We start from the raw sequence: 25,743 nt of genomic DNA, 5'->3' as shown, positions 1-25,743 counted from the left end.
CTCCCTGGTCCTCCTCTGGCTGCCTGGTTTCAAAGTGAAATTGACCTGCATTTAAAGGTCTTTGAAGTGACCATTGTGAAAATGTTCTGACACACTGAGCACGGATCGTTTTATCACCCGATCACCCGTACTAGTGCAAAGGCCCTGGGACTGGCCCAGGAAAATCGGGATTGGGACGAGAGGGCGCGGGAAGGGGAAAGTACAGGTACCATTTTCTCCCGGGATGCCCAGTTCATCTGCGGAGTGAACAGAAAGCCAGGCCGTGGTACGGGACTTCGAGGCAGGCCATCCCACGCTGGGGTCCCGGACGTTTTGGGGGGCTGCCGTGACCCCAGCCCGGGGTGGCCCCGACCGGCCCCTCAGGCAGGCAGCAGCTCCGAGGCCATTGGCTGGCGCGCGGGCTGCGGAGGGCGGGGAGCGCCGCCGAAGGGGACTGTTTGCTCCTACGGGCTGTAGATGGAGCTGTCCGGCCCCGGCGAGGGGGAAGGCGCCTGCAAAACGTTCTTCTTCTCCCTGGCCGGCCCGAGCGGGGAGCAGCACTCCCAGGATGCAGTTTGTGTCAACACGGCCGCAGCCTCAGCAGCTGGGCATCCAGGGCCTGGGGCTGGACAGCGGGAGCTGGAGCTGGGCCCAGGCTCTGCCCCCGGAGGAGGTCTGTCACCAGGAGCCGGCGCTGCGCGGGGAAATGGCCGAGGGAATGCCGCCCATGCAGGTGGGTGCAGCCCCCGCCGGCGCCATGGCCGCGCCAAGGCCGTGGGGGCGGGGCGCGGGCCGGGCCGGCCTCACGGAGCCTCGCGGCGCCCGCGTCAGGCCCGCGCCGAGACCGGGCCGCGGCGCGCGGGCGGACGGGCGGGCCCGACGCAGGCCCGGAGCGGCAGGCCCGCGTCGGGCCGCCCTGCAGCGATCCGCGCCGAGGGCCCGCGGGCCGCTGCTGCTGGGCCGGGGCCTGGCCGGGGCCTCCGGGGAGCCGGCGGAGCCGTGACCCCTTCCCCCTCGCCGAGGCCCGGCGGCGGCTGCCCTGCGCGCCCTGGCAGCGGAGGGTTCGCCCAGCCCTCCTGGGCGGCCGCAGGGACGAAGAGCTCGTCCATGTTTACGCGGCGGCCAGCGGGGCGAGATGTTGAGACTGACTGACCGCCAGCCTCCCCCGCGCCGGGGCTGACCCGGGAGGGGCCCGGGGAGATGACTTTGTCCCCTTGGGTTGGCAAACTTGGCTGGACGTGGGAATCCCGGGAGCAGCTCTGCCCACGCCGCGCGTCCCAGGGCGGCTGGCTCCGAGGCAGCGCGAGAGGGGCCTCCCTCCACCAGCCGTCCCAGGGTGCGGGCAACCGGCTTGAGGACCAGGGCTTCGGCAGGGGGCACACAGCGAGGTGGGCGCCGAAGGGTCCGGACAGACTCCCATATGGAAGTCTGAGCTGGCCCCGGACTGCACTCAGCCGGGTTCCAACAAGTTAGCCAGGAGTTGCTGGGTTGTTTGGTCATTCTCCAGCTTTAGCCGGGGAGCCTCCCTAAACTCCCGCGCTGGGCCTGTCCCTGCCTGTGGGCCAGGCCCTCCGGGAAGCCCACGGGATTGGAAATACCACCACCTCTTAGTCAGCGGGGGCTGGCGTGCCCAGGGCCCTGCCCCTCTCCCCCACGAGGTGGAGGGGTTCTCAGGACAGCAGGCTGTTCCGACGGTGTGGACCGGGGAGCGGAGCTGGCCTGTGTGTCCTTGGCCTGCTCAGCTCAGCTCGCGGCAGCAGGTCTCCACTTTTCCTCATTCCCAGGGCCTCTTCAGCAGCGACAGGAGGACAGAAAATGACACCTCCCTTTCTCACATGGCAAAGAGTTGGTTGTCCTCCGGCAAGCTCTATCCACTGGCACAATATGGCACCTGTTCCCAGATTCCCCCTGAACAGTGACTGAGTCTTGGAACTAAGACTCAGCTCCCAACCCGCACCTGCCAGCCTCACCCTTCCTGGGGAGGCTCCCCCTCCCCAGGAAGCAGGGAAGGAGCCCGGAGCTTCTCTTTTTCCTCTTCGCCCTCCTCTAATGAGTGACATTTTTGGTAGACCTATTTTCATCCTAGAAAATATTTACCAAAAAATCGGCTGTGTATTGGGGGGAAAAGAAGCTCTTGTCTAATCAGAGAGCTTGGGCTGTGGTCTGTCTCTTGACGGTGGCCTGGCAGGCATGGTGGCAGTGGCACCTGCCCGAAGCATGTTTTTTTGTGACCCACAGCACTGGGAGCTGCCCCAGTTGGCAGCATAGGGAGGCACTGTGGAATGACCAGCTGCTTCTGCGTGCCTCGATTTCGTCATCCCTAAAGCAGAGATAATCAGTCTTGCCCTAACCTGCTGAGAGATTGCTGGGAAGATTAGCGTCAGATAGCTTACATGAAACTTCTTACCTTGAAACAACAACAGAAATACATGAGGCAAACATGAAGTTTGTCCGAAAGTCTGGCCTGGAAAGAGAGCAGCTGGTCTATTCAGAGGAAGTGGCCTGAGATATTTTAGGCAAAGATTCGTGGCCTTGACTTGCTAAGGGTCAAGGTAGATGAACCAGTGACCGCCCTGACTCCCAGAGGCAGGGAATGGGAGAGTGTTTAGTTGAGCGGGTGGGTGGCTGGCCTAGCAATTGCTGAGGGTGCCCAAGAGCCCCGTAGTCTGAGGGGTGGGAGTGAAGCAGAGTCAGTCTGTGGCATTGGGCTGGTTGTACCTGTTGTCAGGCCACCTTTCTCCCTCCTGTAGGATCTCACCCCAGGCTGTCACTTTCTCCCTCTGCACACAGGCTCAAGAATGGGACATGGATGCCCGGCGACCAATGCCCTTTCAGTTCCCACCCTTCCCAGACAGGGCCCCTGTCTTCCCTGACCGCATGATGCGAGAGCCCCAGTTGCCCACAGCGGAGATCTCACTCTGGACCGTGGTGGCCGCCATTCAGGCCGTGGAGAGGAAGGTGGATGCCCAGGCCAGCCAGCTGCTGAACCTGGAGGGGCGCACCGGCACAGCGGAGAAGAAGCTGGCCGACTGCGAGAAGACGGCCGTGGAGTTCGGCAACCACATGGAGAGCAAGTGGGCCGTGCTGGGCACCCTGCTGCAGGAGTACGGGCTGCTGCAGCGGCGCCTGGAGAACATGGAGAACCTGCTTCGCAACAGGAACTTCTGGGTGCTGCGGCTGCCCCCGGGCAGCAAGGGGGAGGCCCCCAAGGTATGAGGTGGTCTGCAGGGGCAGGGCTGGAGGGGCTGTGCTGGTGAACAAAACCTTTGACTTGCTTTGCCGTTCCTTCCCCTACTGTTCTGGCTCCCTGTTGTCTGACTTTGGTGTCTTCTGCAAGTCTGTTCCACTCACATGAATGAGTGAATGTTCCCCAGAGTCTGATCTTGGAGCCTTGGCTTTTGCGATTTCTGAGTTTTCTGGTGGTCTAGAAATTCCCGCGGCTCTTCACTGCTTGGTTTTTCCACATGCAACTGAGCAGGGGCCATGTGTCATTGCTCATCTCTGCATACGCCTGCGTGCACGAGGAGGCTGGAAACCAACCCACAACCCCATTGACTGGAACTACCTTCAAGTCCTGGTCACTAGTCTCGGGCAGGAATGTCTCAAAGTCCAGAATTCACGCTCTGTTTCCCATTCCATTCACTCTCCCACTCTTCCCCCGGCTCATCTGTGGCCCTGCTTTCACTGTGGGAGTGGAGTCTCCCAAAAGAGGTTTCCAGGCGCAATCAGCTCATTTGTCGGCCTCAGTGCCCACTGCTGACTCGGCCTTCCCGTGTTCCCGTGGCAGGGCGTCTACCACTTCCTGCTGCGTGCTATGTCTGCCTCCTTGCCCTTGTCCAGGAGTTCACCCTAGCACCTCTCCCCTTTCTCATTCTCATTCATCCCCAACAGGGGGTGAACATTCTGCACCTCTGCCCAGCTCTGGAACAAAACTCCTTCAACCTTGCATTTCCTGTCTATCAGTGCCTCGCTCACTACTCCTCTGATTCACGGTCCCTTAGAAGACTTGTTGATTCTTGTTATCTCCAATTCTCTCTTGTCTTGCTCACTTTCTCCCTGTTTTATTAAACGTATACAGAAGTAATAGAATAGTATAATGAACTCCATGTGCTGGTCATCAGCTTCAACAGTTGTCAACTCTTGGCCAGTCTTGTTTCCCTTATGGGCTGGTATTGTGGCACGGCAAGTTAGGCCACTGTTTGTGACATCAGCATCCCATGTCCAGGTGCTGGTTGTCGCACTTCCAATCCTACTTCCTCCGAATACCTGGGAGGGCAGTGGAAGATGGCCTAAGTACTTGGACCCCTGCCATCCATGTAGTTTGGAGTTCTGGCTCCTGGCTTTGACCTGACACAGACATGGTTGCAATTGTCATTGGGAGAGTGAACCAACAGATGAAAGATCTCTGTCTCTCCCTCTCTCTCTCTCTCTGCCTTTCAGACAAATAAATAAATAAATAAATAGAGAGCTCTTCTACCTGCTGATTCACTCTACAAATGGCCACAGCAGCCAAGGCTGGGCCAGGCTAAAGCCAGGAGCTTCCAATGGGTCTCCCACATGAGTGCAGGGGCCCAAGCACTTAAGCCATCTTCTGCTGCTTTCCCAGTTGCATTAGTAGGAAGCTGGATAGAAAGTGGAGCAGCCAGGCCTCATATCTGCCAGCATGGGCGTTGGCTTAACCATTACCACTGTGTCACAATGCTGGCCCATAAATCTTTTATTAAAATATAGTAACCTCCGTGTTACCACCATCACTACAGTAAAAGCCTCAATCTACTCAAATATACAATTGGTTTTCAAATTTTCAGCTGTTTGCATTTTTCTTCCATTTTTTCTTTTTTTTGCTTGGATCAGGTTTTAAATAAGGCCCACACACTGTGATTGGTATGTCCCTGAAGTCTTTCTGTTTTTTAACAATAAGATCTTCCTCTATCTCTTATTTTTCCTTGCAATTTATCTGCGGAGGGAATTGAGCCATCTGTCCTGTCCAGCGTCTGCTGACTGCACCCCTTGTGGTCATGCTCCTCTGTTCTCCATCCCAGTGAGTGGATGACTGGATCTCGCTCCTCTGGAGCCCTCTCTGATCAGGCTTTTGCTCCCACCCTCCATCCTGTTGTCTTGCCAAGGCCCTCCTGATGTCTACTGTTAAAGCCCACGGTCGTTTACGGTCTTCCTGTCCTGGCCCCGTCAGCGGCATTGCGTGCCCTCCTTGAGATACCTTTCCATGCGACTTCCAGGACACCTCCCTGTCCTGATTGTGACCCAGCTCATCGGCTGTTCTGTCTCCATTTTCTTTTCAGGCTTTTCTTTCTTTTTCCAACTTGTAAGTGTTCACGGCGGTCTCTGGGCTCACACTCAGCTTTGTGCTCTTTATTTACACTCACTCTCTTGTGACATCATCCAGTTTCATGGTTTGTTTATTTCAGAGGTAGGAAGACAGACAGAGCTCAGAGAGAGATACACAGACAGAGCTCTCAACTGCTCACCCACTCCCCAGACGCCACAGTCGCCGGGACTGGGCCAGGCCAGAGCTGGCGCCAGGAACACAATTGAGGTCTCCCAGCTGCCTGAGCCATCATGTGCTACCTCCCAGGGTACACATTAGCAGGACGCAGGAAGCAGGAGTGGACCCAGGACTTGAATTCAGACACTGCTATATGGGGTGTGGGCATCCCAAGCAGTGGGCCCCTAGCCTCATGGTTTTACACGCAGTCTGTATGCTGTCAACTCCCGAACATGTTCTATTTCTCTCCCTCATCCAGGCTTTCTTCCTGAATGCCAGATTCACATTCCCACTTGTCAGTTCAGGTGTCCCCATTTGGACATTTGGGTATCAGCAAGTTGTCTTAGGTTTACCAGGAACAAACTGAACTGCAGATGTCCTGCCTGCAGCACATTCTTCCCGGCGCTGTCCTGGTCTCCACTGGACAGTTCCAGACTTTCAGTTGCCCAGGACAAAGCCTAGGGATTTTGACCTCCGCCACACCCAGCCACTGCGGGCATCTGGGGAGTGAACCAGTGGGTGAGAGGTCTCTACCTTTCTCTCTCGCTCTCTCTGCTTGTCAAATAAATCGATAACCCACAGTCTGCCCGCCCCTCAGCACTCCCACTCGCCATTGCCTGTTGCAAGCTGCTGTCCTCCTTTACCTGATTTTGTCGCTGTGGCCGCCTCATGGGTCTTGTTGCCATCTTGTCCTCCCCACTCCATATAAGCTGTTCTCAATCGAGCAGCAGAGTGGTCCTTCTAAATATGACTCCTCTCCCTATGCCTTTGGCCATACCTCTCCAGTAGTTTCCCGTCTTATTCAGACATTGCCTGTTGTCCTTGCTGGCAACGTCCCCACCGTGCTCCCTTGCCCCCTTGCTTCAGCACATGGGCTTCTTGCTGTGCTCCTGTGGGCCTCACAGCTCCCACCTCAGGCTCCTCCCTGAGAAGCCCCTTCCCCAGATAGCAGCATTGCCACCCCCTTCCATGAGGGATCTGCTCACTTGGCACTTGGTCACTGTGTCCCTCCACAGACACTATGGAAAAGAACCAAGTACACCACCCCACCCCCCGCACTCTTTGTTCCCTGTTCCTGCCCTAATTTTCTCCAAAGCTCTTATGCCATGGGTATCTTAAACATTTGCTTCTTTTTCTGTCTTCCTAGTTGGCTCTCCCTGTCCAGAATGTGAATTCTCCTTGGTTCACTGCAATGTCCCTGTGCCTGTATCAGCACCTGGCTTAGGGTTGGCGCACAAGAGATCATTGCACAGCTGACGGCTCCATAGAAGGGAGCGGGTCTTACTTGTCTCTGTATCTGCTGAGGCAGCCAACCCAGTGACTTTGCCAGAGGAGTTGTTTGACATGGTTTATTGAAGCTGCACAGAACTGAGTTGCAAGAATGGCTTTGATTCCTGCACAAAGCATTCCCTGGCCACAGAGACTCGTTGCGAACATGGTTTTGCTTATACTGTTTGTCTAGCACAGTTAGCATCTACACTGTGCTTCTCTCTTGCCTGTGCTGTGTGTTTCAACTCGGGGCTGTATCCTCACATGGGACTCTGTGTGTCCTGTACCTTAAATGAGTCCTTTTTTTAAATTAAAAAAAAAATTCATTAATGCATTAATTAATTTGAAAGGCAGAGTGACAAAGATTTTCCATCTACTGGTTCACTCCCCAAATGGCCACAACAGCCAGGACTGGGTCAGACTGAAGCCAAGGAGACAGGAAGTTCATTCTGGTCTCCCACATGGATGTCAGGGACCCAGGTACTTGGGCCATTCTTGCTGCTCTCCCAGGCTCACTAGCAGAAAGCTGGATTGCAAGCACGGTAGCTGGAACTTGAACTGGTACTTGACGTAGGATGCTAGCATTGTAAGTTGTAGGTTATCCAGCTATGCCTCAATGTCAGCCTTGATGTCAGGAGTCTTGAGTTACCAGATGCCCTCACAGAAAGAGGAGGACCTGGGGTCTGAATCTTGACTTTGCCACATACTGATGTTCCCGCTGTTGATCAAGTATGTTTTTCATTGTCTCTGAGCCTCCTCAATTTCTTTTTTGAAAGAAGTGTGGTATAAATTAAATTCCTGGCAGGCAGGTCCCTGAGTTTCAGTATTCTGTAAAATGAAGTTGATAGCACACTCACCTCATGGGATTGTGTGGATTAATCGATTTTGTCTCTGGGAAAACACTCTGTAGACCATTGTGTTACTTACCTATTGCTATGTAACAAATGAGCCTAACATGTTATGGTGTAATCACATAGCTATCTTCTCACGTTTTCAAGGAAAGCTTGGCTGAGCAATTTTGGCTCAGTGTCATGAATTTATAGTCAAGCTCTGACTGGGACTGCTGGATCTACTTCCAAGATGCCCCACTCATCTAGCTGTTGGCAGGAGGCCTCCGTTCCTTACCAAATGGACTCCCCTTTGGGAGGCTAGAGCATCCCGGTGACATGCCAGCTCTGTCCTCCAAGACAGAGACCAAAATGAAAGCAGCATGTCCTTTATGACCTAGTCTCAAAAGTTGTCTGTTCGGCCGGCGCCGCAGCTTAATAGTCTAATCCTCCGCCTGCGGCGCCAGCACACCAGGTTCTAGTCTGGTTGGGGCGCTGGATTCTGTCCCAGTTGCTCCTCTTCCAGGCCAGCTCTCTGCTGTGGCCCAGGAGTGCAGTGGAGGATGGCCCAAGCCCTTGGGCCCTGTACCCGCATGGGAGACCAGGGGAAGCAACTGGCTCCTGGTTTCGGATCAGCGCAGCACGCTGGCGGTAACAGCCACTGGGGGGTGAAGTAACGGTAAAGGAAGACCTTTCTCTCTCTCTCTCTCTCACTGTCCACTCTGCCTGTCAAAAAAAAAAAAAAAGTTGTCTGTTGTCACTTCTTTGTTAGAAGCAAGAATTAGGCTCTACCTCTCTCTCTCTTTTTTTTTTAGATTTATTTATTTATTTGAAAGGCAGAGTTACAGAGGGGCAGAGGCAGAGAAAGAGACAGAGAGAGAGAGGTCTTCCATCTACTGGTTCACTCCCCAAATGGCCACACACCAGCACCCGTATGGAATGTTGTTGCTGCGGGCGGCAGCTTTACCGGCTACGCCTCAGAGCTGGCCCTAGGCCTACCTCTTGAAGGGACAAAGAATCTGTGGATGTATTTTAAAGCCACCACAAACAGAAATGGTGATCAATGTTGCTAGCAACAGGTCTTTAGCATACTAGCCACAGGCACATTCTTTTCATTTGTCAGATTTAAGGAAGGATGCTTTCTCTTTAGATATATTCATTGATTCATAGCTAATGCGTAAGTAGTCTTTTTGATCCAGCTCCCTGCAGTCTCAGACCAGTCTTAGGCTTCTGCTGTATCCTGTCACAGTGCAATTTTGGGAAAGAGATCTATTTCCAGCCATGAGAATAAGATTCCCGGCTTTTAATCCTCCGCAGAAATGTGAAGTGAGGAAGAAGCATTGGTATGTTGGAAATGACAGTGAATTTGATTTTGAATGCATTTAGTTTGAGGTACTTAAAGATGACTAGTGGGGCTGCTCGGAAGACTGTTGACTTTGAAGGGAGCGAGGCATTTGAAGAGTGTCATCTGCGAAGGGGAACAGTTGAACAGAGAAGAATGAAGTTGCCAAGGGGAAAGGAACAAATGGTGACGGAAAAGGCTGGAGCCGTGGCCTTGGGAGAGGAAGAGGAAACAGTGAAGAAGACATGCGCCAGATGGATGGGAAGCAAGCAGGAGAAAATTCTAGAAAGGCGGTGTGTCCTTTCAAAGAGTTGTGAAAAGGCAAGGATGACAAGAGAGGTGGCTGATGGTCCTCCAGGCGTGTCTCAGAGCATGGGGGGCGCATGGATTCTGAGGGATTAAAGTATCCACAGAGCGCGGAGGGGAAGCAGACTGTCTCTCAGGATGTTTCAAGTGAAGAGAGAGAGTAGGGTAACCTGAGATAGCAGAGTTGAGTCATGTTCTTGGGTTGGGATGCCTCTAGGGAAAGAGGGAGAACCTGAGGATGGAGAAGACAGTGGTGCAGCAGTGAAGGGCACGTGTCGGCAGTCGTGGTGGCAAGAGGACGGGCAAGGAGGAGCTTGCCAGCGTCGGCCTGAGATCAGAGGTAGGAAGGCCTGTAAAGGGTTTGGAGGAGGGAGAATTTTAACAGGGAAAGGAGCTAGTTTTGGACTGAGAGCCCTCTTTCCCCAAGGCAGCTGTCTTTTTGAAATAAACTCCTTCCTCTTACCACCTCCCCACCCTCCCAAAAGAAAGGAAAAAGGAAAAGTGTGTAACAAGCCTCCTCAACAAGAGAGCAACAAAAGGCGAGACGAGGGGTGTTTGTGTACTTGTGGCGGATGCTATCTGCAAGATCCTGGGCATTTTATGAAGACAGGGGGCTGTGTTGGTGTTCTTTTGCCGGAGTCTGACGGAAGGTCCAAGGAGTTGAACGTTCTGGTTCCAGTTCTAAAGGTGAATGGTTCTTATGGGTAGGGACAGGACCACCCCATCCAAGTGTGCACCTTGCACCTGTGAAGGGTGCCCTTGGAATCAGGTGCACCTGGCTCAGAGGCTGACAAGTGTAAAGGGGCCACCCACTCATCTGGCTTTGTCCCAGCAGCTGCGTGCCTGACTGTGCTTTTCCTAATTGGTCCCAAGGTGCAAGGCAGGCCAGCTTTGCCCTTGTACACACAGGTGCAGGGACTAGTGGATGAAGAGAAGAGGGTAATTGAACGAGAGTGAAAGGGTCCTCGGTGTGGATCTGGAAGTGGTGAAGCAGGGCGGGGTTTGGTTATTAAGGTCATGCAGGTGAAGCCACTTGGAACAACCTGGTCCAAGGTGAGGTCTCGCTGGGGAGCTGCTGAAATGAGTGTAGATCAGGATCCTTGTCAGACTGTAGCAGCAGCTTTGTGCACTGAGTAGATACCCTGGCCGCAAGTGGCTGACATTGGGCGATGACGCAGGCCACAGTGGAACTTTCTACTACAAAACACGAGCTCCTGGAACATGACCACATGGGGAAAATGTCACTGTGTACACAGAGGTGGTCTGACTTGAAATCCAGGTTTCATCACAGGGTTTTATGTGCTCTGCTTGCTGAGAACCTACCGCATCTCCTTCGCCCAAAATGCTGAAGGAAGCTCATCAGCTTTCAGTTGTGGTTAAAGCCTGAAGAAAAGAAAAGAGAAAAGGCAGCATGGCCATCACTGTTATTGAAAGCATGAGTTCAGGGGTAGAGAGGACTGACCCTATTGAGATGATCTGGGGCCCTGTGCTGTGGCACAGCGGGTAAAGCCTCCTCCTGCGACGCCAGCATTGCACATGGGTCTCAAGGTCCCAGCTGTTCCACTGCTGATCCAGCTCCCTGATAATATACCTGGAAAGCAGCGGAGGATGGCCCAAGTTGCTTGGGCCCCTGCACCCATGTGGGAGACCCAGATGAAGCTCCTGGCTCCTGGCATTGGGTCAGCCCAGCATCAGCTATTGCAACCTTTTTAGGAGAGAGCCAGTGGATGGAAGATCTCTCTCTCTCTGTAACTCTGCCTTTCAAATGAATAAATACATCTTTTATTGTTTTAAAGCTTCTAGCCACATGGCTAGAATGCAGAGGTTGGGATGAGGGAGGCCAGGCCCTGGGCTGGGTGGCTCCTATGACCTGCAGGTGAAGGGTGTGGGGAGGAGCAAGCCGGAGGCGCAGACTGAAGCTCTCCGTGGCCCAGGTTCCCGTGACCTTCGTGGACATTGCTGTTTACTTCTCTGAGGATGAGTGGAAGAACCTGGATGAATGGCAGAAGGAGCTTTACAACAACCTCGTCAAGGAGAACTACAAAACCCTGATGTCGCTGGGTAAGGACGCCTGCTCTCCTGTCGGCGAGTGGTGTCTGGGGAGGGCCGTGGAATGTGTACTAACCCGTGTTAATACTTCCTGGGCAAGGTGTGTCATATCTACACCTGGTGGAAACTCAAGAAGTGATTTGCTTATAAAGCTAGGGAGGTAGAATAACTTATAGTGAGATTAAAAATTAGAACCCCAGTAACAAGGCCTATCACTGTAGATGTCAACATTACAGTACTGCTATCTTGGACAGCAGCATAATAGCACCATTTGTACCTCACTTTCAGCGCATCTCAATAGTCTGGGCAAAGCCACAGTCTGATGTTGGCTTCCAGGGACCAGCTCTTTCTACACTAGAAATATGGGGTTCCTATAAGAGATGACCTAGCTACCTTACATGCATAACTTACCACGTAGAGGGGCATGTAGGGGGAGATGGGGAGTTGTGGTGGCAGAGAGCTCTCCCCTCCCCTCGATCTGGATTCATCAGTCAACCCCACTCAGCTCTTTGTTCCTTCCCAATTGTCTTCCAGACTCAGAGGGCTCAGTGCCCAAGCCAGACCCTCCGGCCCAGGTGGAGCCCAGGGAAGAACCTTGCGTGTGGGAGCAACGCCACCCTGAAGAGAGAGATGTCCCAATGGATCCGAACACAGGTGATGGCAGCTGAAGATGGCACAGGAGGCCAGGGAGGGCAGGCAAGGAGAGCAGGGCACCCACCCAGTGCGCTGGGGGTGCTACTGCCTCTTTCTTTCTTTTCTAAGGTTTATTTATATATTTGAAAGGTGGAGTTACAGAGGTAGAGGCAGAAGCAGAGAGAGAGAGAGAGGTCTTCCATCTGCTGGTTCACTCCCTAAAAGGCTGCAGCAGCCAGAGCTGTGCCTATCTGAAGCCAGGAGCTTCTTCCGGGTCTCCAGTGTGGATGCAGGGGCCCAAGCACTTGGGCCATCTTCCACTGCTTCCCCAGGCCACAGTAGAGAGCTGGATCGGAAGTGGAGCAGCCGGGAAGTAAACCAGCATCCGTATGGGATACTGGCACTACAGGTGGCAGCTTAACCTGTAACACCACAATGCCAGACCCCTAATGCTTGTTTCAAGAGGGATCATCTCTTGAGTTGCTCCTGGGGACCAGTTCTGCCATCGTTGAAACTTGATGTTCACTTAGAGGGCCAGAGACCACATCATGCATATTTGCCTTTTGTTCTATCAAATCTTTGTGGTTCTGCACTCACAGGTAGATTGAGTGGAAAGATGTGTGAGGAATGGCTTAGGAAATGTGACACCTTTCAGGCCTGTTGAGGACCCTAGGCTTGGCAGTGACTGAAGACCCCCCCCCCCCCCCCCCCCGCCCACACACACACCCAGCTCAGGCTCAGGGAGTTGACAGAGGAGGTAAAGAGAGACTAGTGGATGCGCGAGCTGCCTTGGCCCACTGTTTGGTTACAGTCCGTAGTGTCATCACCTTGTTCTTACACAGACACACCCTTACATGCAGACTCACCCTGCAGACCAAGTATGATGTTCTCACTTTCCCTGGGGTGGAAGGTACGAGGGTTCTAGTCCCACGTCTTGGGGTTCTGTGTAAAGATGTGTCATTGTCTTTCAGAAATAAGGATGTGATGCATGATCTGGCCAAGAATAGGGCTTGGTTATGTCTCTTGGCCCAGCCTAATTTCTTTTTTTTTTTTTTAAGATTTATTTTTTATTTATTTGGAAGACAGAGAGAGAGAGAGAGAGAGAGATCAGTCTTCCATCTGTTGGTTCATTCCCCAAGTGGCCACAGTGGCAAGGGCTGGGCCAGGCTCAAGTCAGGATTCCAGTTTCTTCCAGGTCTCCCATGTGGGGCAGGGAACCGAGCACTTGGGCCATCTTCTGCTGCTTTCCTACATATACTAGCAGGGAACTGGATCAAACTGGAGCAACTGGGTCTTGAACCAGCGCCCATATCGGATACTGTCATCACAGGCAGCAGCTTAACCTGCTATGCCACAGTGCCGGCCCCCAGCCTAATTTGTTTTTATTTTTTAAAGATGTATTTTATTTATTTGAAAGAGTTACAGAGAGAGGTAGACAGAGAGAGAGAGAGGTCTTCCATCCACTGGTTCACTCCCCAGATGGCCGCAACGGCTGGAGCTGCACTGATCCGAAGCCAGGAGCCAGGAGCTTCTTCCAGGTCTCCCATGTGCGTGCAGGGCCCCAAGGACTTGGGCCATCTTCTACTGCTATCCCAGGCCATAGCACAGAGCTAGATGGGAAGTGGAGCAGCTGGGACTAGAACTGGCGCCCATATGGGATGCCGGTGCCTCAGGCCAGCACTTTAACCTGCTGTGCCATGGCACCTGCCCCCAGCTTAATTTCTTGCTAATTGTGTGTGTGTGTGTGTGTGTGTGTGTGTCTGGCCACAGCCAGGCCAACTTTTCCTGAGCGGGATGAAAAACTAGGATAAGTTGACTCTTCCATAGAGGTCACGCTCATAGCCTCTCCTGGATTAGGGTCCCCCATGGCTTCAACATGAACCCAAGACCCCAGCCCCCTCCCCTGGCAAGTGCTGACAGTGTGCCTCCTGAGCCCCGAACACTGGTGACTGCCATGCAGAGAAGGCATCACATGATGTGAGTCTCTGTCCCCAGGAGCAGAGCCCCTGGTGCCCGCCCAGGATACCTCCTCCCAGGTGAAGCGAGAGGAAGCCCTGTGTGTCCGGGGCCAGCGGGGCCTGGAGGACAGAGCCATCCCCACGGAATCCATCACTGGTGAGTGAGCTCCCACCCAGAAGGGAGGAGGAGGCTCAGCAGGGCCTGCAAGGCCCCAGGGGTGTCTGCTGTGTACACCAAGATAGAAGCTGAGCTAGAGATGAGAGCTAGTCCAGGACTGAGCTGAGTCGGGATTTCTCCAGGGTGCAGACGTGACACGTGGCATTGACGATCGTTCTGTCTCCTCTCTTCTTTGTATTAATCTGGTTTTAACCCTCCCGGCCTCCCTTTGAAACCACTATCATGGCAGCAGTACTGAGTGCTCCTCAGTAACAGGTGCTGTACGGGGCTCCGCGGGCTGGGGATGTGTTGGCCAGGAAGACCTGCTCCCTGGCTGGGAAGAGCTGTCACTGTTGGAAACCAGAGTTGTGTGCCGCTGCCTCTGTGCTGGCGGGGAGTTCCTCTTAGCTGGTCTTGCCAGCTGCCCTGCTGCAGAGGAGGTCTCTGTTGGAGCACATATGTGAGTCAGAGTTCTGCAGAGACACACGGCCTTACATGTGCACACACGCGTGCATGGTGGGGAGAGTAAGAAATGGTTCCTGCAGCCGTGGGAGCCGGCAGGTGGAAAACGTACAGGGCAGGCAGCAGGCTGGAGACCTAGGTGACAGCAGCCGGAGGCTGGCAGAGTCCCCCCTTCCCTGGGAGAGGTCAGGGCCTTCTGATTGGATGATGCCCGTCCATCCTGGAGGGTGGGCTGTTGTCGCTCCCCCACTCACGGAGGAACGACACCGGACCCTGGGCTGTTCTCTTCACCCTGGCCCTTCCCGGGTTTGCTGCCGCTCCCCGACTCGCGGAGGAATGACGCTGTCCCGGGTTAGCTGCCGGCTCCCCCACCTCCGTGGAGGGGCGGCACCCCCGCCACTTTCCCCGCTTCCTCGGAGGAGCGGCACACCGCCGGCCGGCTCTCTCGGGGGCTGCTCAGATGTTCCTCAGATGTTCCTGGTGCATGCTGTCTCTCTCCTCCTTTATAGTCCTCTTCCACCAATCCCAACTCTGCTACCCACATGCCGAGCACGCTGCTCTCCTCCAATCAGGAGCAGGATCAGCTCCTGCAGCTTGTTTGTTGAATTGGTGAGGCAGCTGTGTGAAGTTGTTTACTCTCTCTCAGCGCCATATGGTGGGAGATCAGATGCATAGAATTAGTCTCAGCAGTTCCAGTAATTTAGTCTAGTCTCGGTTGCTCCCCACAGGCTGTGTTAGTCAAAGTCTGTTGATTTAGAAGTTATCTCAATTAAAAAAAAAAAAAAAAAACCTTTATAGAAACACCTAGCATACTGTTTATCCAGGTAGCTGGGTGCTGTGGCCAAGCCAAGTCGATACATAAATTAACCATCACAAGATGCGTTAACATACTGCAGCTCTTTACTTATCCACAGGTTAGAGCTCCACAAACCTCATCCCCCCTTAGTCAAAGCCTCAAACTCATAGGTAAGTGACTAGGGTGTCTGGGTAGAGGGACGCCTGTTCACTTGTCCTCAGGCATGTCCCTTGAAAGCATCCAGTATTACTATCTTGACAAAGATCTTTAAGAGGGAAGAAGGCAATAAAGGGTAAAGTAGGTTCAGTAGACTGTAGAAAGAAGAGAATGTAGGATCTTCTCTTGCGTTTTAGCGAAGTCCCATTCAAATGACTGAGATAGAAGGCTTCCTGGCAGGTGTCATTTCCCCAGAAAAATCTTTCATTCTGTAGTGGTCTTAGCACCAGAAGGGGAACCTCATTCTGGGAGATTTAAGTCCCTGAGCATGGAAAGACTCTGTCTGGAAGCCACCGTTATGTCACTGTAGCATCCCCTGAAGCTAACTGGAGCAAGCTGACTTCAACCTTTGGTTAATGAGACTAATTTAGTTACACCTGTGCCTGATATTTAGGGGAAAGAGATCATTGCATGACAGCAGCGAGTTACTCAAAAACACAAACGTGCGGGCAGCTCCTTGCCCTCTAATGCCTTTGCTGCTCTTGTTCCCACAAGTAGACTCCCCGATTTCTGCCCAGGACCTGCTGTCCCGGATCAAACAGGAGGAGCACCAGTGTGTATGGGATCAGCAAGATCTGGCCGAGAGAGATATTCCCACGGACCCCAATTCAGGTGAGAAGGTGCCAGAAGGGCACCCAGCTGTTTTCAAAAAGGAACCATAATTTGTTGTCTCAGTGGGACTGATACTAATGTTACCCCAGCACTGATTTTGAGAAACACTCGAAAGAACCAGAAAGCTTCTAAGAGCTGCACATCTGTCTAGGTCAGGAGGGAGTTTATGATCGCTGGAGTTTCTCTTGAGAAAACTAATTCGATGGCTCTCAACAAACTTTTGGGGAGAGTCCAGGCTTTCAGGGAAGTGTAAAAGGATAGGGGGGCGTCCCTTGCCTGGCCGGGTCTGCACATAGCGTTTGCAGAGCTGGGTGAGTGCAGTGTCATCCCCCTTGGTAGCTGGGGTTCCAGTGTCCCATGTCACTGCCTGTCACAGGAAGAGAAGGTGAGAACTGCAGTGAGTCTGGGACCACTTATCGCTTGTCACCTTTACACAGAGAGATTCAGGGGATCCAGGGAAGGTGGGCAATGTGTGTCCCCAGGCAGGGCGTCCCCAGGCAGGGTGGGCAATGCATCCCCAGGCAGGGCGTCCCCAAGCAGGGCGGGCAATGCATCCCCAGGCAGGGTGTCCCCAGGCAGGGCGTCCCCAGGCAGGGTGGGCAATGCATCCCCAGGCAGGGTGTCCCCAGGCAGGGTGTCCCCAGGCAGGGTATCCCCAGGCAGGGTGGGCAGTGCGTCCCCAGGCAGGGTGGGCAATGCGTCCTCAGGCAGGGTGTCCTCAGGCAGGGTGTCCCCAGGCAGGGTGTCCCCAGGCAGGGTGTCCTCAGGCAGGGTGTCCTCAGGCAGGGTGTCCCCAGGCAGGGTGTCCCCAGGCAGGGTGGGCAGTGCGTCCCCAGGCAGGGTGGGCAGTGCGTCCTCAGGCAGGGTGGGCAGTGCGTCCCCAGGCAGGGTGTCCCCAGGCAGGGTGTCCTCAGGCAGGGCGTCCCCAGGCAGGGTGTCCCCAGGCAGGGTGGGCAGTGCGTCCCCAGGCAGGGTGGGCAGTGCGTCCTCAGGCAGGTCGTCCCCAGGCAGGGTGTCCCCAGGCATCACTGCCGCTGTAGCTGTGGCCGAGTTCTCAGGCAGCCCTGTGCCGTGGCCATCAGAGCTCAACTTCTGGCCGGGCCCCATGGGTCCCCATGGGCTCAGCAGGCAGAGCCGGCAGACCTGTTGCACCCCCGGTCCTGCGGCTGCCCAGACTTTGTGTGGGGCCTTCTCCTCTCCGGCCACCTTGAAACGCAGTGAGCTGCTTATTAGGAGGGCTCTTCTGAGGCTCATCTGAGCTTAAATGCAACACAGCTGCCCAAACCGCCGCCTGGCCTGCCTGGCGCCTTGGCGTGCAGGGGTCTTCAGACCTTGATGGGACGCTGAGGAGAAACGAATGGGGTCTAACCCTGCCTCTTTCCATGACACCAGAATCTCTCATCTCAGCACATGACATTTTATCCTGGATCAAGCAGGAGGAGCAGCCGTACCCGTGGGGCCCCCGTGACTCTGTGGAAGGAGAGCTCGGCTTGGACTCCGGCCCCAGTGAGTAATGTGCCCGCCAGGACCCTTGGGCGCTTTGTCCTGGGTTGGACAGCTAAGACCTGGTACGGGGATGGCTGCTCGCCTCAGCCAGCCCTTACGCAGTGAGGTTTGCTCAGTGGTCACTTTTCAAGGGTCTGTTCCAAAGCACTTAACCCTTTGCCTTTTTTTTTTTTTTTTTTTAAGATTTATTTATTTGAGAAGCAGAGTTACAGAGAGAGGGAGAGACAGTGAGAGAGGTCTTCCATCTGCTGGTTCACTCCCCAGATGGATACAACGGCCAGAGCTGGGCCATTCAGGAACCAGGAGCTTCTTCCAGATCTCCCACGTGGGTGCAGGGGCCTCTGCACTTGGACCATCTTCCATTGCTTTCCCAGGCCATCAGCAGGGAGCTGGATCAGAAGTGGAGCAGCTGGGACTCAAACTGGCACCCATGTGGGATGCCAGTACCGCAGGCAGAGGCTTAATCTACTCTGTGCAGTGCTGGCTCTGTCCCTTTGCTATAGGAGAATTCCCTAGGGTTGTCAGAAGAAGGTCTCACAGACTGGGTGGCTCACACAGGGGAAATGTATTGCCTCAGCGTTCTCCAAGCGAAAAATGGAAAGTCAAGGAAGGGGTCGGGCCCCTGCTCGGAAACCTGTGTGGACCCCCGTTGCCTCTCCGGCTTGCTGGCCACCCTTGGCATCCCTTGGCGTTAGCTTTACTCCGTCTTTATATGGTGATCTGTTCTCCCAGTGTCTCTGTGTGGTCACCTCTCTCTCTTCTTGTAAGGATACCAGTGTGTCAGGTCAGGGGCCCACCCTGTTCTAGGATGACCTCATCTTAACTAACTGTCTGCAATGACCCTACGTTCAAATAAGGTTGCATTCTGAGATACTGGGGGTTAGGGCTTTGACATCTTTTTTTTTGGGGGGGGGGCAAAGTTCAGCCTATAACACCCGGGAATGAGAGTAGAACATAATAAAGAAAGCTGGGCCAGAGTGCCCAGGGCACAGTTGAAAGCAAGCGTGTGGCACAAATGCTAGAAAAAACCAGCCGAAGGACGCAGGGCCCTGGGCTGACATTCCAGAGTAACTGGTAAAGGCACAAAGGCTTGAATAGGGAGAGGGGATTTTTTTTCTCCCCCAACAGGTATGGAATCAAATGTCTCACTAGACCCGAGTCTCTTGGGTGTTTTGAAAGTGCGCGTGATGACCTAGACCTGTGTCTGTGGATTGTTTCACTCTGCGCATCAGGCTAACGTTCCTTGGCAGCCCTAGTACCATCACCTTGGTGCCTCTGTTGATCAGTGTTTTCTAGAGGGTGCGGCGCTCTCTGTGTCCAGCCTCCTGAAGCCTGGAGGAGCTTAGTAGCCAAGTAAGAGCCAAGGACGTGCTTACTTCTGAATCTGCAGAACTGCCCTGAACTCAGACGACCAGATCACACTCTTCCAGTGCAGTTCTGGAAGAGTAAGGGGGCACAGGAGGAGTTGATAGGGGACAGGAGAGGACCAGCATATGCGCTTGCTTAAAATAGAACTTAAAGGAGTCCTCTTTGCAACCTGTTGGCATGGTGGTGTGCAAGAGAAAGCCAGGAGACTGACCATGAGTACAGGAGGTAACGGCAGCAGGCGACTCAACAATCCCTGGGCCTCCAGTTTTAGCTCTGGCCTTGAAGGCACAGGAACCAGCTCATCGGCTGCTGTGCCAGGAAATTCTCTCCCAGTCTGGTCTCAGTGCTACCTTGTGATTCTTCCAAGCCGACTAGGAGAGCATGGGCCTGGAGGAAGCTCTTCCTGGGACCTGTGCCATCGTGGAAACAGATCTGGGAAGGCACCTGGGGAACTTGCCAGGCTTTGCACAGGACCAAACCTACTGGAGTAGTTCTGCTACCCCAGTCTGGATAAGACGACTTGTGGCACGGTTTCCTCGTGGTGTTTTATCTCTGGGAGGAAATGCCCGGCATTTGGGAGACATCTCCCACCTGCCCAGTCATGACAACCTCTTACTAGGGCCTCTGGTCTTCCTCCCAAGTGAGCCTGCCTCCTAGTGATCGTTGGAATTTGAAATCAGTATCTTGTATACTGTTTCTTTGAGGTTTAAAACCAACCTAGTGTTCTGGTTGCCAGGGACAATGGGATGGACTTTTGGTAAGACATAGAATTATTTAGAAGAAACTTCAGGAGAGAGGTTGGAGGGGAGAGGGTAGTGGACACAGAAAACAAATGCAGAAATGTGTGACACCCGTCCCTGCCAGCATCCTTCCCCAGCCCTGGGATGGCATGAGAGAACTGGTCTTGGAGTCCTATGTGACTCTAAGGCAGACTAAGTGACACTGCATTTTAGTAAAAGAGATCTCAGTGTGGGAATCTGCCCTCAGAAAGTTTGTGTAAGACAGGAAAAAAAAAATCCAGCTCACCCAAAGTTAATACACATGGGGGTCTGTTAAAGCAAGAAGTATGGGTAAGACTGTGCAGTCCGGTGGCTACCCCGTGCTTCCAGAGCAAATGGTAGGCCAGGAGCCTGGAGCCGGGTCTCCCCACGCAGATGGCAGCACCCACCACCCACAGAATGTGATTTGAAATCATTCTCTTTAAATTGCCACATTGTTCACTACCTTAGGTTAAAATGGTTGCAAGTGTTGTAGTTTCTACTTATCTAACACCTATTTGCTCACTGACTGTTATGTGCTATGCAGGAGTAGGTGAACCTAGGGAACTGAAGTTGAGGAGAGAGCCTGGAGCTAGATTGGTTTGGGAAGTTTAAGCAGTGCCCTCCAGCACCACTCTCCTGGAATCGAGCCACAATTCAGATTGAAGACACCCTCATCTGGGAGACTGCTCTCAGTCCAGGCACAGCCACAGACAAGTCTGGGGGTCGCAGGCCACCTTCACTTCTGACCAGCTGGCTGTAAATTCACGGGTGTCCACTACCTCCTCAAGTTCAAGAATTTGCTGGAATGCCTCACATAACACCAGAAAGTGCTGTACTTATAATTACAGTTTGATGATAGCAGAAGGATTCAAATCAGGATCAGCCAAAAGGAGACTTGTAGGCCAGGACTAGGAGGCTCTTAACCACAAAGCCTCTGTTGTCCTCTCCCTGTGGAGTCAGGGTGTCACCCTTCCCTCGCGTTGTCAGTGTGTGACAACACTCAGCGCACCACCGACCGGGAAGCTCATTTGGGCTTCAGTGTCCTGAGTTCTTATTGAGGTTTCTTGACATGGATGCAGTTGATTGAATCGTTGACCCTGAAGTTCAACATGAGAAATCTCCAGCTCCCTATCCCCTCCCTGCAGGTTGGACTCAAGAGCCCCAACCCTTTATTGATGGGGCTGGTCTTTCTGACGTGCCCAGACCCGGCCATCCGGAGTCATCTCATCAGCTTAAACTGTCCAGGGGCCCACCATGAATTGCAGACACTCCTATCACTTAAGCAACTCCAAAGATTGAAAGGCTACTATGCCAGAGACAAGGGCCAATCAAATTGTTAACACATTGGTTAATACTGAGGGCACTATGAGCTCTGAGGACCATGTAGACAAAGAATGAACGAGACCACAGGTCTGAGTGTGGCCAAAAACCAGAAGAAGGTAGCCTCACCAAGACTTGGAGAGGAGACTCTGGTGGGAAGAGTGGGGAGTATGCAGGACAAGGAAGAGGCTGTTGGTTTTGGCCAGTTGGAGGTAGTGACAGTTGTTTCAGTGGCGTGGTGGGGACAGATGCCAACCTAATAGTTGGAAAAAAGAACAGAGGTGAAGAAGGGTTCGGGCAAGTAAAGATAGTTCTTGCTTAAGATTGCTATGAAAAAGCAGAGGAATGAGATGAGATGGTAGCTGGGGCAGGGTCACGTGGGGTCTAGGCAGGTGTTCCTTTAAGCTGGGGGACGACTACACCACTGTAGCAGATAGGATGCTCTCATCTGCTTTGCAGTCCAGGTTCAACCTGCCTTAGGGAATACAGAAATTTACTCTCTTAGGAAACTGGAAGTCCTAAGGTAGCTCAGGTTCAGGCTTAGTTGACTCAAGGTCTCAGCCGTGTTTTCAAGGACCTAGTTCTTTCCAATGTTTTACCTGGCCATCCTTGGTGTGGCTCCATCCTTAGGATAGCAGCATGAAGCCTACAGCAGGTCCAGACATCACAGACAGACCCAGTGGGAAGAGAGGTGTCCATCTTTTCTTGCATGCTCCAAGGAGTGAGGAAACCTTTCCAGAAGACTGCACACTTGGCCAGAAGTAGGTCACGGGCTCGTGGCCCAGTTACCGGTACCAACTGGACAGGGGCTTCTTCCACCATGCATGAGGTGGGGTGGGAGCTAGAGGAGAACCTGCGATGTTATAGTTCCAGAGTGGGAAATCGGACGCTGGGTTGTGTGTGATTGTGCAGTTCTCTGCATTAGTACTCAGTTGCTGCAGTGTAGCTGCAGGAGTGGGGTTCTCAGGGCAAGCAGAGCCCAGGAGAGAGAATAGAGGGTACGGGTGCGGCCAGCAAGCGCTAATGGTGCTGGTTTATTAAGCCAAGTTGAGTCAGGCAGAGAGGACAGAGGCTGGGAGTAGGGCCTGATGCTCTCGCTGAGTTGGAAGAATTGTCAGTGGGGCTTTGTCAGGATGGGTTCCTGGGAAGTCTCCAGGGAGGTGTCCATGCATGTGGTTTCTTTGCGTCTACTCCTCATGGGAATAACGCCCATGGCCTATGGAAGATTGACTGAGTAGCAGCTCTGGGTAGAGGGAGACCCCCAGTGGCCATAGTCAGCCCCACAGGATGCTCTGGAGCTGGGAGAGCCCTCCCAAAGCATCCTGAATAGAGGAGGAATATTTTGGCCTGTGCCCCTAGCCAATGTTCTAGGAAGATGGTTCTCTGCCTGGTCAGTTTTGATGGGCCCAGTCTATTTAAGCTGTTGCTCAAGGACAGGCCTTGGTCAGGAAGATGAACGGTTGAGTGGAAGCAAGGACAGGGATCCTGAGAAGTGGCCTCAGGGCAGAGGTGTGGGGTGGGGGAGGGCACAGAGGGGAGAAAGGGCTGTCAAGAAGAGGTGGGCAGAAGCAAACATCCCCTTCTTCACAAGGACCACCTGTGTGTACACAGGCTGCCCCTATATGGGGGAAGGAGGAAGTGCAAAGTGGAGAGTGGGGGAGGCTGGCACGTGGCGGCGCAGGATTCCTGAATGTCATCTGTGTGTGCCAGGCACCTGCGGCAGCACTCAGAACTCTGAGCCTCAGGTCTCCAGCATTCCCAGTGCTCAGAGCCTGGGCTCTGGGCCAGGATCAGGTTTTTGTTTTGTTTTGTTTTTTAAGATTTATTTTTTAATTTATTTGAAAGAGTTACAGACAGTGAGAAGGAGAGACAGAGAGAAAGGTCTTCCATCCGCTGGTTCACTCCCCAAATGGCCATAATGGGTAGAGCTAGGCCCATCCGAAGCCTGGAGCCAGGAGCTTCTTCCAGGTCTCCCACGTGGGTGCAGGGGCCCAAGGATTTGAGCCATCTTCCACTGCTTTCCCAGGCCACAGCAGGGAGCTGGATTGGAAGAGGGGCAGCCCAGACTCGAACCAGTGCCCAAATGGGATGCAGGCGCTGCAGGCGGAGGCTTTAGCCCACTATGCCACAGCGCCGGCCCTCTGGGCAGTATCATCTTGTTAAGTCTCCTTGGTTTTAGAGACACGGAGGCCCAGCTATCATGTGACCTGGGCCCCCACCCAGGGAGGTTGGAGTCCTAGGTGAGAGCGCTGTCAACATGTTACTTCATGTCTCCGCCCTACAGGTGACAGCCTGCTGCTAGTGAAGAACCCGCCCCCGGCCCCGCCGCAGCCGCAGCCCCATCAGCAGAGCCTGCCCTCGCTCCCTGTGGCCGAGAACCCGGGTGGCCCCCCAAGCCGCGGGTTGCTGGAGGATGACTTCCCCGTGCTCCCAGGGGAGCGTGGCGGGGGCGAGGCGCAGCCCGGCGGGGAGGGTGGTGCAGGCGGCGGCGGCGGTGGCGGCGGCACGAGCGCAGGCGCAGGTGCAGGTGCAGGTGGCAGCTGCGGCAGCTGCTGCCCTGGCGGCCTGCGGCGGAGCCTCCTTCTGCATGGCGCGCGCAGCAAGCCCTACTCGTGCCCGGAGTGCGGCAAGAGCTTCGGCGTGCGCAAGAGCCTCATCATCCACCACCGCAGCCACACCAAGGAGCGGCCGTACGAGTGCGCCGAGTGCGAGAAAAGCTTCAACTGCCACTCGGGCCTCATCCGCCACCAGATGACGCACCGCGGCGAGCGGCCCTACAAGTGCTCCGAGTGCGAGAAGACCTACAGCCGCAAGGAGCACCTGCAAAACCACCAGCGGCTGCACACGGGCGAGCGGCCGTTCCAGTGCGCGCTGTGCGGCAAGAGCTTCATCCGCAAGCAGAACCTGCTCAAGCACCAGCGCATCCACACGGGCGAGCGGCCCTACACGTGCGGCGAGTGCGGCAAGAGCTTCCGCTACAAGGAGTCGCTCAAGGACCACCTGCGCGTGCACAGCGGCGGCCCGGGCCTCGGCGCACCGCGGCCCCAGCAGGCGCCTCCCGAGCGAGACTAGGACTGGGCTGGGGGGAGGGGGGCGCACTGGAGCCAGGGGAAGAGCGGCGCGCGGGCAGCCTGCGGCCCGACCGTCCCGTCCCGTGGTTCTCGGCGCACCTTCCCGCCCTCCACCCTCCACCTGCGAGAAATCGGACACGAGAATTGCACTCCAGACAGGGTCCCTCGAGGATTGGACGGGGGCACCCCAGTTCTGTCCGGCCTGAGTGGAGAGCCCAGCTCAGCTCCGAGGGTGGACCGAGCTGCCGGGGAAGGGGCTGGAAGAACAGCACGGGCGCAGGAGTCCCTGGCACCCGCCCCGACCACCCAGTGTGCCCAGTGGCCGCTGGGGCCGCACGTCGTGGTCAGGGAAGTGGCCAGGAGCCTCGGCACCCCCGTGAGATAAGGAAATGAGCCCCCAGGCAGGCGCCCTGAGAAAGGAGGCGAAGGCGGGGCGTGAGCTGAGGGATGGGCTAAGGGCACCACCGTAATGGTGACAACACTGCCTCGCGTTGGAGTAGCGCTTTATACTTTCTAAAAAGCGTTTTCTATCCGTTATCTGTTTTCGCCCTTAGCCTATGCCTCAGAGATAGGTGGGGCAGGATTTTCCTGGCCCGATACCTGAGGGAAGTGACACAGGTGAGATGGTTTACCCACGACCGCAAGAGCCGCGCGTGGGCTGGCGGCGCCAGAGCTGCACACTGCCGCGCAGCGTCCCCGCCGCACACACTGCCTACCTCCGCGCCGGGAAGACCGCCCCGGCCTGGCCTTCCTGGTCCCCGCGCTCTCCCTGTCCTTCCCTTCATGCCCCCATCGGAAGCTACGGGGGGCCAACTCATGGGGTGACTGGCAAGAGGGAACACATTGGCTACGAAATGCCCTGGGTTGTGTCTGGCCCTCTCTTCCCACGGGAGGCTCCTGGGTGGTACCCCTTCACCCCAGCCAGTCCTCTGCACCTCGCACCCGTCAGTCGGGTGCAGCGCATCTTCTCATTGCACACTTGGTGGCCTGGCCCTCCAGAGGCAGCTGGTGCCCTGGGTCAGACCTCACTGACGATTGCTTCACCTCCCCAGGGCAGAGGGCTGGGGGGATTCTTGGGCTGCAAGAGCAGCCGTCAAGGAAGTGAGTCTTTCCCCAGGAGGGCCTGGCAAGTGGGTGCTAGAGTCTGAGCCTCAGTCTCTCCTGCCCTGGGCCTCCCAATTGGTGCTATCTGTTAATTGACCGTGCTCATGGACATGGACACAGACCCTACTATGCACCAACCCTGCCGGCGCCTTAGGAAGCGCCAGAGGACTCGCTTTCACGTTGGTGCGTTGCTCCCTGGCTCCGGGCGCCACGCCCACAGGGGCCGCATTCTCCACTTCAGCGTCTTGCATGGCCAGGCACCCGGGTGGGGTGGCATGCCCCAGGACCCTTGTTCGTGTCCAAAACGACTTCCTGCCCCGCCCCCCGTGGATCCCGCTTCCCTCCGAGCCAGGGAGCACGGTGGGCAGCCTGCACTCGGCACCACCTCTTCTGTGAGCGCTCTGCTTCTGCCCTGCCCCTCATCTGCGCTGCTCTGCTTTCTCAGACCCCTTTTTGCCGTGCAAAGGGAATTCTTGAAATTAAATAAAAGGTATCCAGATTGCA

General features: G+C 54.8%; 1 protein-coding gene across 7 annotated transcripts; it reads left to right on the top strand.

The window, feature by feature from the left end:
• Positions 1–424: 424 nt before the first annotated feature.
• On the top strand, positions 425–25,743 carry ZNF282 (zinc finger protein 282). Of its 7 annotated transcripts, none has more exons than XM_051849848.2 (8): positions 425–712; positions 2,770–3,189; positions 11,161–11,287; positions 11,810–11,929; positions 13,904–14,023; positions 15,993–16,109; positions 17,502–17,615; positions 23,349–25,743. In XM_051849848.2, exons 1-8 carry the CDS (start codon positions 548–550, stop codon positions 24,134–24,136), a joined length of 1,971 nt encoding a protein of 656 aa, XP_051705808.2. In that variant the 5' UTR covers positions 425–547; the 3' UTR covers positions 24,137–25,743. The 7 variants fall into 7 exon arrangements, with proteins under 7 accessions (XP_051705808.2, XP_008256274.3, XP_051705809.2 ...); XM_008258052.4 differs by having other exon boundaries at positions 427–712; positions 15,996–16,109; XM_051849849.2 differs by having other exon boundaries at positions 432–712; positions 13,910–14,023.

The sequence above is a fragment of the Oryctolagus cuniculus genome, chromosome 3, assembly GCF_964237555.1.
Source record: "Oryctolagus cuniculus chromosome 3, mOryCun1.1, whole genome shotgun sequence".
NCBI classification, from domain to species: Eukaryota; Metazoa; Chordata; class Mammalia; order Lagomorpha; family Leporidae; genus Oryctolagus; species Oryctolagus cuniculus.
This window is presented reverse-complemented; position numbering and strand designations above follow the sequence as displayed.

What these genes read in the sequence shown, in the direction of transcription:
- ZNF282 (XM_051849848.2), top strand. Translation starts at nt 548, where the DNA reads ATGCAGTTTGTGTCAACACGGCCGCAGCCTCAGCAGCTGGGCATCCAG. An exon ending in CCCAATGGATCCGAACACAG is followed by an intron (nt 11,930 to 13,903) that starts GTGATGGCAGCT and finishes CTCTGTCCCCAG; the next exon opens with GAGCAGAGCCCCTGGTGCCC. An exon ending in TCCCACGGACCCCAATTCAG is followed by an intron (nt 16,110 to 17,501) that starts GTGAGAAGGTGC and finishes CCATGACACCAG; the next exon opens with AATCTCTCATCTCAGCACAT.